Below are 12,809 nucleotides of genomic sequence, written 5' to 3' on the forward strand. Positions count from 1 at the left end.
TAAACATTCAGGTTTGGGGATTTTGTGTTTTGGCTTTTTTTTTTTTTTAATTTTCTATTGGAGTATGGTTGAGTTAAAATGTTATGTTAGTTTCAGATGTACAGCAAAGTGATTCAGTTATACATATCTCTCTCTTCTTTTTCAAAATCTTTTCCCATTTAGGTTATTATACAGTATTGAGTTCAGATAGTAAAGAATGTGCCTGCAACTCAGGAGACACAGGTTTAATCCCTGGGTTGGAAAGATCCTCCGGAGAAGGAAATGGCAACCCACTCCAATATTCTTGCCTGAAGAATCCCATGGAGAGAGGAGTCTGGTAGGCTACAGTCCACAGGATCGCAAAGAATCAGACATGGCTGAGCAACTAACACACACGCACAACATGCACAGAGTATGGAGCAAAGTTCTCTGTGCTGTACAATTGTTGTTTGTTTGCTAAGTCATGTCTGACCTTTTTGCAATTCCATGGACTGTATAGCCAGCCAGGCTCCCCTGTCCACAGACTTTTCCAGGCAAGGATACTGCAGTGGGTTGCCATTTCCTTCTTCCTTGTTGGTTACCTATTTTAAATATAGGTATGTGTACATGTCATCTGGGTGGTAAAGAACCCACTTGCCAATGCAGGAGACATAAGAGACGTGTGTTCGATTTCTGGGTCGGGAAGATCCCCTGGAGGAAGGTATGGCAACTGACTCCAGTATTCTTGCCTGGAGAATCCCATGGACAAAGGAGCCTGGAAAACTACAGTCCATAGAGTCACACAGAGTAGGATATGACTGAAACAAGTTAGCATGCACGCACACAGGTACATGTCTATTCCAAACTCCCAATCGGGCTTGAGGACCATCCTAACCAAGGTTCCAATCCCACCCTGCCTCCAAGAAGTTTGTGGCCTTCTCCCTGACTCTCTGCTTCCTCTTCTTTACAATAAGATAGTAATTCCTGACTAGGGCTGTTTTGAAGAATCATTTGAGATGATTGTATGTAGCATTTTGAGTGCTGCCTTTCAGAGATAGAGGAGGCACTTCATCATTGATTTGTCCTGAGTAGATAAAGTGCCTAGAGTATTGATGCCACTTCCCCATCTGCCAGGATCTGGGGCGGGCACCATGGATAGCCTCATACAAAACCCTGTCCCTAGCCCCAAGGCTTCCTGTCTCCTGGAGGAGAGTGGACCCTAAATAATGCAATGTGGGATGTGCTATGAGTGAACCAGCCTTGTCCAAGGACCACAAGAGTCAGAGAAGCAGAAATTATTCTGCATGGAGCATCATACCAGACCTCACCCAAGAGATGTCACCTGTTCTCCACAACCAGTAAGATTTCTCCATGCGGATGCAGGCCATGAATGCAGCAACACTCATCACTTTCTGCTAGAGCCAGGCCCTGTCTGCTTCACTGCTGTGCTCTGGATCTCAGCCTGTCTCTCTGTGCGTGTACTTCAAAAAAAAAAAAAAAGTAACCAGGAAAGGAAAAAAACAAGACTATCAGCCAGAGTAGAAATAGAAACATACCACTGAGAAATCACCATGGAGACAGGGAGGTAACGAATCCTGAGAAACCAGGGATGAAACAGCCAAAAACCCCAGGAAGCTAGAGATACATACATAAAGTTATTTGTAATAAAGCGGGATGGTAACATGTTGTTTAGTCATGAAGTCATGTCTGATTCTTTTGTGACCCTGTGGGCTATAGCCCACCAGGCTCCTCTGTCCACGGATTTCCTGGGCAAGAAAACTGGAGTAGTAGGTTGCCAGGGGATCTTCCCAACCCAGCAATTGAAATTGCGTCCCCTGCTTGGCAGGTGTATTCTTCACCACTGAACCACCTGGAAGCCGATGGTAAAATGTACTCAGGGGGACAAAATAAATAAAACTAAACTTGGCAATCGAAGAAAAGGAGGCAAGAGTTAGCATGTATCGGCCTCCTACTATGTGTCTAGCACTTCACCTGTATTATCGAATCATCTCAACAACCTGAATGGTCGTTATGATGGATCCTGTTTTACAGATGAAGGAAGTCAGGCTACTGAGCTAGAAAGTGAGAAAAGTATAATTCAACCCCAGATCTGTCTCCAGAGCCCACCTTTCCACTTTCTCAATCGGGGGAAAAACAAAAGGCACTGTCTGTGTATCTTCACGACACCAAGGGCATTCAATCCTGCAATATGACCTCAACTTGCCCTTCAGTTTCAGCTGAAACGCTAAGCCGAAGGTCAAAGTCTTGCCATTGGCAGAATCCCCCTACTTAGGTCTTTCTGGTTTTCTGTGAGAGCTGGGATCATGTCCTCCACATCCTGATGGCTTCTAGTCACAGGGGAGAAATTCTTCATCTGACATGCAAATGACAAGCCATTTGAGGGCTGTGAAGACAGAATCAGACAAGGCAATCCTATAGAAAAGTGTACGTATTCTCCATCACACGGGTTTTAAACTGACAACTGAGAAATTCTCAGAGAATTCTCTTATGCTAAGAGAGCATAAGTTCAGAATGGGGAGGGAGTCCTCATTCTAAAATAGGAAAGCTGTTTCTACCTTCCCTGTCACCTTAAGGATTACTCTGTGCCTGTTAGTGCCTCCGCAAAGCCCTTCTGAAATTCTGATTCAGTTTACTCTCTTTTCCATTTATCCTGCAAAACCAGATAACCTCATCTCATGAAGAATATGAATAAAGAGCAAGTAAGTGAATAGTGAGGGCCTGAGTACTTAAATGATATCTGATTATTTTCTTTTTTATTTTTAACCTTCAAAAGGTTTTTTAAGAGATTTTTTTTATGTGGATCATTTTTAAAGGCTTTATTGAATTTGCTACAATATTGTTTCTGTTTCACGCTTTGGTTTTTTTGACTGCAAGTCATGTGGGATGTTAGTTCTCGGACCAGGGATTAAACCTGCCCCCCTTGCATTGGAAAGCAGTCTTAACCAGTGGACCGCCAGGGAAGCCCCTCAAAAGGCTTTAAAATGACATAACTACATCCCATAACTGTAGCAGTTACAGATGTAACCTTTGGAGTGGGGTAGATACTATTCAAATCCCAACTCTGCCACTCAGTAGATATGTGACCTTCAGTCATTTATCTAACTTTCTGTGTCTCTGTTTTCTCACCTATAAAGTGGGTATGATAGTAACAGTTTCTGTAGGTTTTTTTGTAATATTATATGAGAATATAATTATAATTCACTTCTCCCAGTGATTTGTACTTGGAGTAAGTGCTCAAACATCATGAGCTATTAATATTTTACTTTGGAAGCAAGAGTCTGAGACAAACAGAGAAAGCGTTATCATCCATCTGGTCCCAAGGCAGCAGCAGAGACTCAAGTCACTTGAGGTCACAAAGTCAAGGAGAACCAGACAGAAACAGGGATGCAAATGCTCCATCCAACTTCTTGGTCCATGCCCTCTCCACCACGTGGTGCTGCCTATCTGTTAGAGGGTACCTTTCTGCAGAACTGCATCACCTTGAGCATCATTTCATGATGCCCATCAGAGTCCTGTTCATCCAGATCAAATCCGTCCACTCCTGAGTCTGGTACCTGCTCCCACTGTGTTCCCTGGTGACTCAGAGGCCCTCTATTTTTACTAAAGCCTGAATAATACCCACTGATGCCTGTACACAGCAGCATCCCGGTGGGAGCATGTGTAATTGTACATCTCCAGAGTGATGGAGTCGGTTATGCAACCGAATAATTGGGAACTCTCATTCTGCACATATGTGAAAGCGATACATCAAACACTTCCTCCTCCTCTGAGGCAGGTGAACATCCCGAACATTGGACAGAAGAGAGCAGACAGCCAGGTGCCTCCCACCTCGTGCCTGATTCATTGCAGCCCTGAGGTTTGGGCTTGGCCTCAGCTCTCCTTTCAGAGCAGAGGACGTCATACCTGTGCACAGAGATAGAGATTAATGAGGTCAGGTCTCTAGTTGCTTACTTCCGGGTCTAATAAAGATAGGCCCTGGGATTGTGCAGCTTAGAAAGACCCAAGCCTTGGGACCAAATTATTAAATTTGCATCCCAGCAAGGCTCCTAGAAGAATAGGTGACCTTGAGATGCTCAACCTCTCAGACCTGACATTTCTTTACCTGCAAAAGGAAAAGTCTAATAGTTATCTATCAAGAGTTGGAGAACAGCTGAATGAAGTCATGTTCATAGAGTACAGGGGTTAAGAGCCACAGCTTGGAGTTCAAATGCCCTGAGTTCAAAGCCCAGCCTCTATTTGTGAAACCTTGGGCACCTGACTTCACCTTCCAGTGCCTCCGTTTCCTCAGCTATCAAATTGCCATAAAAAAGTACCTGCTTTCTTGAGCCATAGTGTGATTAAAAGACTTTCAGTATGTTTGAAATGCTAAGTACAGTGCCCAGTTCAAGACAAGGACTCAGTCCGTGTTAATTATCATTCTGTGTTAAGAGCCTGGCACAAAACATATAAACAATGTTTATTAGTTCTTTTGGTGCTCTTTTCTTTTTTCTTTTATAAACTCATAAATTTATTTCTCCCAGTAGAGGATAGGAAGTCCAAGACCAAGGTGCTGGCAGATTCAGTGTCTGGTGAGGAGGGCCCACGTCCTGGTTCATAGGCATCTTCTCACTACATCTTCACATGGCGGAAGGCACAGGGACATCTCTGGGATCTCTTTTATAGACATTAATCCCATTCAGGAGGGTTCCAACCTCATGACCTAAACACTTCCCAAAGGCCCCACCTCCTAATACCATCACTTTGAGGGTTAAGATTTCAAAATATGAATTTTGAGAGCATACAAACCCTTGGTACTATTTTCATATAGCCAGTTCCTAAATGGTTTGGGAAGGGAAATCAGAATACAAAAAGTTGAAAAGGATTATTAATTTGCTTTATCCTGCAACTCAGATACAATGCAAGTGAAAGTATTAGTCGCTCAGCCATGTCCGACTCTTTGTGACCCCATGGACTGTGGCCCACCAGACTCCTCTGTCCATGGAATTCTTCAGGCAAGAATACTGGAGTGGGTAGCCACTCCCTTCTCCAGGGAATCTTCCCAACCCAGAGACGGAACCCAGGTCTCCCACATCGCAGGCAGATTCCTTACTGTCTGAGGCACCAAGGAAGCCCCTCAGATACAATCAGTCAGTTCAGTTGCTGTCCTGTCCAACTCTTTGCAACCCCATGGACTGCAGCACACCAGGCTTCCTTGTCCATCACCAACCCCCAGAGCTTGCTCAGACTCATGTCTATTGAGTCGGTGATGCCATCCAGCCATCTTGCCCTCTGTCGTTCCCTTCTCCTGCCTTCAATCTTTCCCAGCATCAGGGTCTTTTCTGATGAGTCAGTTCTTTGCCTCAGGTGGCCAAAGTATTGGAGCTTTAGCTTCAGCATCAGTCCTTCCAATGTATATTCAGGACTGATTTCCTTTAGTACTTGGCTGGTTTGATCTCCTTGCAGTCCAAGGAACTGTCAAGAGTCTTTTCCAAACCACAGTAATGTAACAATAATACCACAGACACCACCATCTACCAGGTGATTGTTGTAAACACTTTGAAGATTCTTGTTGAGCTCTTTTGAGCCTTAGAATATTTCTCTCCACGAATGTGCCTTCAACTTATTGTGTTAAAAGACATTATATAATTATTCTCTGTGTGGTTATACCTGTAGGTTTGCTTCTTTGTTTGAGCTTTTAAAAATTCCATCCAGTTTCATAATTAAGTAAAATATTTCCATGATTCAAAAGTCAGGTTTATAAAACAAGATATAATTTTTAAAGTTTAAATGTATCCCTATTCCTTCACCCCACCTTCTCATCTCATTGCAATTATTTTTTATGTTTTTGTACTTCAATTTTTAATAAATAAATAAATATATATATATGTGGAGAGAGAGATACTTAGATATCCCCTTTCCTTAGATCAATAATGGCAAACTGTGCATGTATTTCTCCGCCTTAGATACCAACCCATCAAAGTACATATAGAGAAATATTCTTCATTTCTTTTTATAGCCGTATATAAGTTTATTCAACCAGCAAAATGAGCACTTGGATTGTTTCCAGCTTTTGCTATTAGAAATTCTGCTGAAAGAATAAACTTGCACCTCTGCCTTTTCATACTTTTGCCATTCACTGAGACTTGCACATAAGACAAAGAAAAGAACTAGCTGAATTTTTTTAAGCCCTTGAATTCAGGGCGTCTAACCATGTGTTAAATGGTGCAACATATTGTTCATTTCAACAGTTAAAGACTTTGAAATAATGACATTACCAAAAGCCCTCATAAATATGGTTTGTGAGATTTTTTAGAAAGGGAACTGTCCACTTTCCAATGAAAAGAAATGCTACGATGAGAGAAGCTGGGGAGGGGTGCATACATGTATATGTATGGTGGAGTCCCTTTGCTGTCCACCTGAAATATCGATACAAAAGATAAAGTTTTTAAGAAAGAGTAACAATTTTTAAAAATTAAAAAACAAACAGGATTTTAGGAAAAGAGGGAACTAATAGGTATTAAATACCTACTGTGAGTCATATGTTCTCCCTACAACTTCCTAAATAATTCCTGACCCAGGGATTGAACCCACGTCTCCTGCACTGCAGGGGGATTCTTTACCACTGAGCCACTGGGAAGTCCTTGTTGTATAGATTAAAGGCATTAATATATGTATATTCCTTAGAACAGTTCCTGGCAGCATCTGATGAGCACAGCCTACGTGCTAGCTGTTTTTACTACTGTAATTTGTTTGTCGAATCAAGAAATATTAATGGAACACCAGCCCTGTGCCAGGAAGGTTTTTATATGGCAAGGATGTGATTTGAACGGGGTGGGAGAACCCTGACCTCACAGCACCTGCAGTGTACAGTGGAGGAAAGAAACGACGACAAAATCCCAGGTGCCACAGTGCTCGGAACGGGAGGCACACGGCCCGTAAAGCTACTCATCTTCCGGTCTCCTGGTGTCAGGCAAAGGCCTCCCGAAATGTTTGGCTCGGGTTCTGTTTCATGTGCAGGGGGTTCGGGAGAAGCCCTGTCCACCTCCCACAGACGTGTGTCTGAACCCCTTCCTCCCCTTCTGTCCCCTGAACCACAGCTGGAGTACACGGCCCGCCTGGACTTCCTGTGGCGAGTCCAGGCCAAAGAGGAGATCAACGAGATGAAGGAGCTGAGGGAGCACAATGAGAACATGCTGCGGAACATCCTGCCGAGCCACGTGGCCCGCCACTTCCTGGAGAAGGACCGGGACAACGAGGTGAGCCTGGGCTCATCTGCCCCGAGGACGGGCGGCCGCGGGAGGGCTGCGGTAGGACACCCTGATCCCAGGCGCTCAGAGGGCCCCACTGTCCTCAGCTGAGCATGGAGGCCAGGCCCACTCCCCAGCACTCTGAAACACACGTGTGGCCTCCCCAGCTCCTGGTACCTCATCTGTAAGATGCATGTAATAAGGTCACTAGTGCAAGACTGAGTTGGAGTTTTAAAGTTTTACATAGATGTGTGTGTGTATATATATATAAATCCAACAATTCCACTTTGGGGTTATGTAACCAACAGGACTGAAAGTAGAGTCACAAAGAGATAGCTGCACATTCATATTCATAGCAACATTATTTATAATACCAGAATGTTGGGATCATCCAAGACTCCATCAAAAGATAAATGGATAAGGGAAACGGGGTCTGTACGTACAGTGGAATGTTGTGTCTATACATGCAGTGGAATGTTGTTCAGTCTTTGGAAGGAAGTAAATTCTGATACATGCTACAACATGGATGAAGCCTGAAGACACTACAGCAAGAGAAGTAAGCCTTAGCCTTTGACCACAAAAGGGCAGCCTTGTCTAAGCAAAGCAAACTAAACCTTCCTGGTATCTGAGTCACAACAAACACTCAAAAATTATTTCTCAGGCACAGACTGTGCAATAAACATCTAAAAGGCCCTGGGATGCTTCTGGGGGATTAACTAGACAAGGGCTTGCCATCGTGTAGCTTATATTCAAATGGGAGCAGAGAGATAACAGACCAGTACAGAAGCGCACTGTGAGGGCCCTGCTCTGATGGGTGAACAAAGGTTACCTGCTAGTAGCAGCAGGCGTGGACAGGTGTGATCAGGGGAGATGCCCACACCTGACCTGCGACTGAGTGATAGGAAGGACCAAGTCATCCTAGGAGAGTGGGGAAGAGGCAGGACGATCCAGGAGAGAGAGAAGAGCACAAGCAGAGACACGGGGTGAGGATGAGCTTGGGGTGCCCACGGAACAGGAAGGCTGGGCTAGGGGATTGTCTCGGTTCCCCAAGGCCGTTATAATAAATACTGCATGACTTAAAGCAACAGAAATGTATTGTCTCACAGTCCTGGCAGCCAGAATCTGAACTCAGTGCAGTAACATGACCATGCTCCCTCTGAAGTCTCTAGGAAGAATTCTTCCTCCTCTTGAAGCTTCTGGTGGCCTCAAGCACTCCTTGGCTTGTGGCCACATCAGTCTAATCTCTGCCTTAGTCACATGGCCTTCCCCCTGCTTATAAGGGCATGTGTCCTCTTTTCATTTGAGGATACCAGTTGTTAGATTTAGGACTCTCTCTTTCCAGTATGACCTCATCTTAGCTTAATCACGTTTGCAAAGACTCCGTTTCCAAATAAGGGCACATTCTGAAGTTGTGGAAAGAAAGGGAAAGGGAAAGTCGCTCAGTTATGTCTGACTCTTTGCAACCCCATGGACTATACAGTCCATGGAATTCTGCAGGCCAGAATACTGGAGTGGGTAGCCTTTCCCTTCTCCAGGGGATCTTCCCAACCCAGGGATCGAACCCAGATCTCCCACACTGCAGGCAGATTCTTTCCCAGTTGAGCCACATGGGAAGCCCAGGTTGTGCGGGGGACGTGAATTTGGAACACTTCGCATTCCAAGGATGAAGAGTGATGAGTGATGTGAGAAAAACTGGGGCCAGGGCCTGGCAGTTGGGTCTTAAGGAGTATGGTAGGGTTTGGGGCACCCTTTTAAGTGCTGTGTGATCCTTTGGAAAGTGTGTTACCTAATCTGACCGAATGCTAATAGAGTGTGGATAAGAGAGTCACAAAACCAGAAACTAGTTAGGAGAGCCTAAAATAGCCCAGGAAAGGGTCTGATGGGGAGGCCTAAGATGTAGCAGTGAGACAGAAATGGATGAATCCTAGGTACCTCTACAGGTTGGAATCAACAGGACTCGATAATGGAGTAGATGTGAAAGATGAGAAATGAAAAAAAAAAAAAAAACAAAATCAAGCCATTTGGTTGAAAAAAGTAACTCAAGAGGGAAATAACAGATGCCCTTAAAGACCTGAAGGGTTATCGCATGAGAGGGACTGACCTTGCTCTGTGAGACTCCAGAGGGCAGATCCAGGGCCGTGGACGGCCCTCGGGGGATATTTCTGTGTTCAACACTATGTAGAATCCTATGGTGACAGAGCCATCAGGCTGTGAGACCCACAGGAGCAGGGACAACATCAGCCTTGGTCACCACTGATCCTTGGGCCCTGGTGCAGGACCCCGTGGTCCTGCTCATTAAAGTTTGTGGATGAACTAGAATGGTGAGCTCCTTTGCTGAAACTTTTTAAGTGGTGAGAGGAAAGTCCTTGCCAAGGACACTACAAAGGCAAGGTCTGTTGTCTGGGAGACCAGACCAAGACAACCCTTCCAATAGAGAGTTTCAAACCGAGTCAAACAGGGGATGAAGAACTCATTGAACAAAGCTCACAGACTGGCTGATTCTGAGACAAAATCTGACCAGCAAGCCAGTGGGCTGGGACAGTGGTCAGTTGGTTGTTTTGCTTTTTTGTTTTAATTGGTAGATTCGATGCCTTTAGACACTGGAATGGACTCTCCAATTTATCCATCTCTACCTTGATACATATGTTACCTGCTGGACCTCTGAAAACATTTGGGGTTGTGACCCCTGCCTTAGGGTAGAATTAAGAGAGACCTACAAGGTCCATTTCCCATCCGAGCCTCTGTAAAAGGCCAGTGGGAGAGAAGCCAAGAGCATGAGTCATCTGCTGCTTGAATAATCAGCTCTTGATGAACTCACGCCCTTGAGAGTCTGTTGGATGCAGATTAAGGCACCAAACACCCTCAACAGATGGAGTTCTCTGGAATTGGGTTCAAGCCTGGTTTTCTCAGAGCTCCCTAAGGTCAGGGACTTTGTTGCAAGAGCTTCTTGAGGAAGCCAAGAAAGCGAAATGTCGCTGAGCATCAACCGCGACCACCAGAAGGAGCAGATGGAACACTGGAGCCCTCGGAGGGAAGACCCACAAAGAAATGAAAGGAAAGCCACCTGTCAATCAAGACACCAAAACAAGGAGATATTTGAAACCAGTGGGGAAGAACAAGAATGCACTGGCTGACTTCATCCTGAAATGAAGGAAACCAACCAGAGATGCCCAGACCCCAGGTCATCAGCGATTATTCGAGCCAAACCCCCACTGAGCAAAATAAAGGTCAGGCTCAGCCTTCATCACATGGATGAGGCATTCTCAATAGAAAGTCTTGTCAAGTTCATTTGTGGTTTTATAAATATTTAAACAGTTTGCACTTGGCTAGGCTTAAATAGAGGAAGTTTTCACATTGCCTGGATGACTTCACGTTATGATGCCATATCATTTACTGAACACCTACTGTATGCCAAGTACTGAGACAGGCAATTGATGAAAATGACCTTTCATTCTATTCACAACTTGAAGAGGAGAGTTCTGTGACCCCCACAGTAGTGATGAAGAAACTGGGGCTCAGAGAGGTCCATGGTGTACTTCTGTTTATTTCAGCAAAGCCACAACTCTGATCCAGTCCCTCAAATTTCTTCCATCTGTGCCACGTCACTCCTTACTGTGCTGCTACCCATGGTGCCCCAGGAGTTTGTGAAGATGAGGGAGTGTGTACGTGTGTATGTGATGGTTATAGAAGATGTCTATGTGGCATGATTTATGTTGTGTAGGTATCTGGAAAGATTGGGTTGTGTGTATGGAAATAAGAATGTATCTGTGGAAGAACTTGGCATTTGTGTGTGTGTCTACATGTGCCTGTGCATGTCTGGGTGCAGGAGACACAGGCGGAGTGGTGTAACATGTGAAGGGGTGACAGACAGAGACAGGACAGCTATAGCCTGCAAGAATTCCCGATTTCATGCTCTGTTTCCATAAGAGGCATTTTTAGCTTCTTCTCCTGCTACAAATCTGACTGTGATACAAACCTGTGAATATCTGCCTGGGGACATTCGTGACTTTGGGTCCCATCTTTCAGAGGTGAGGGCAGTGCTCACAGATACGGGCAACAAGGAATAAGAATGATTATCCCCATTTCATCGATGGAGAAACTGAGGCCCAGAGAAGTAAAGAGCTTTGCCCAAGGTCACAGAGCTAGTGTGTAGTGAGCTGGAGTTCAAGCCCAGGTGTGCACAACCTCCCAGCCAAACGCTGTGCTTCTTCTCCTGCACTTTGCTGTCAGGGTGTGAGTGTCAGAGACGGGGGGAGCAGTGACAAGGAATGATGCGAGCCACCCAAACCTAGGGCGGTTGACAGAGCCGCACTCTGGAACATCCTGTCCGAGTCTGTTCCGGCTGAGTCATCCGCGCAGAGGTCCTGGCATTCCTGCTGTTCCGCTCAACTTTCGGCCTCGAAGAGCACTCAGCACGCTGGGCAGGGACTCTTGCAGATCAGGTCAGCTGGGCTGGGTCAGCAGTGTCAGGCAGGCGCTCACTGAGTCCCAGGAAACCTGCTCGCTCATCCCGGCTCTGTTAGAACTTCCGAAAGGACAGTGCCCAGGGCAGCTGTCTCAGGTGCTGGTGCCACCTCTGCCCCGAACTAGCGGTGTGACCCAGGGCGACTTACGCGACCTCTCTGAATCCATTCTGTCATCCAACTGAGGAGGAAATAATACCAGCCTTGCTGAACTAGTGTGAGAATTAAATTGGGTAAGAAGAACACATGACGTGCCCAGTGTGGCCGCCTATAAGCGGGGCTCAGCATAGCAGAGCCATTTGGTATATTTGAAAATCTGATGCCTGAACTTCAGTCCTGGCTCTTCCTCTCACGACTCTGTGACCATGAACAAGAGGCGAATCTCTCTAGAGCTCATTTTCCTCATCTCCACAGGAACAGGATCCCCCAACTTTACATTACAACATTTGAAGGAGTTATTACGCATAAAGGGCTTAAGTGGTGCCTGGCACATTCTACAAGCCCTCTGATTCTTGCTGTTGTTATTTCCGAAAATATGAGTCATCATTACTTTTTTCTACTCCCAGCCCCACCTCCCACCTATTCACTCAGTCATTCATTCCCCAAGGATTTCTTGAGGGTCAACCAAGTGCCACATGTTATTCTAGATCCTGGGGTTCAAACAAAGAAGGACAAAGAAGACAAAGTCCTGCCTGATGTGAGGCACCTGTTTTTCTGGGAAAACAGACATTAAAACAAAAGAATGTGTAACACAGTTATATGTTAATGTTAATGTTCTATGAGGGTGGATGAAGCTGAGTTAGAGAATTGTTGTTGTTGTTTAGTCGCTAAGTAATGTCCAAGTCTTTGTGATCCCCTGGACTATAGCCTGCCAGGCCCCTCTGTCCAATGGATTGTCCAGGCAAGAATACTGGAGTAGGTTGCCGTTTCTTCCTCCAGGGGGGATCTCCCACCCCAGAAATCAAACCCGAGTCTCCTAAATTGGCAGGCAGATTCTTTATCACTGAGCCACCTCGGTATCCCCGAGTGAGAGAAAAGCACGTGTGAAAGGGGGGCATTTTCACTGGAGGCTCCTGGAAGTTCTCTCTGAGCACATGGCATTTGAGCTGAGACCTGAGGATACTTACAAGGCCAGGAGGTA

The 12,809-nt window shown here is 45.4% G+C and overlaps 1 protein-coding gene across 1 annotated transcript in view; it reads left to right on the forward strand.

The window, feature by feature from the left end:
* The window catches only part of ADCY8 (adenylate cyclase 8), a 225,289-nt gene that overhangs the window by 199,151 nt on the left and 13,329 nt on the right, over positions 1–12,809 (forward strand). The window contains exon 14 of the mRNA XM_061122792.1: positions 7,056–7,214. Within this exon, the coding sequence (XP_060978775.1) occupies positions 7,056–7,214 (159 nt within the window). The remainder of the gene's footprint in view (positions 1–7,055; positions 7,215–12,809) is intronic.

The sequence above is a fragment of the Dama dama genome, chromosome 21 (assembly GCF_033118175.1).
Source record: "Dama dama isolate Ldn47 chromosome 21, ASM3311817v1, whole genome shotgun sequence".
Lineage (NCBI taxonomy): Eukaryota > Metazoa > Chordata > Mammalia > Artiodactyla > Cervidae > Dama > Dama dama.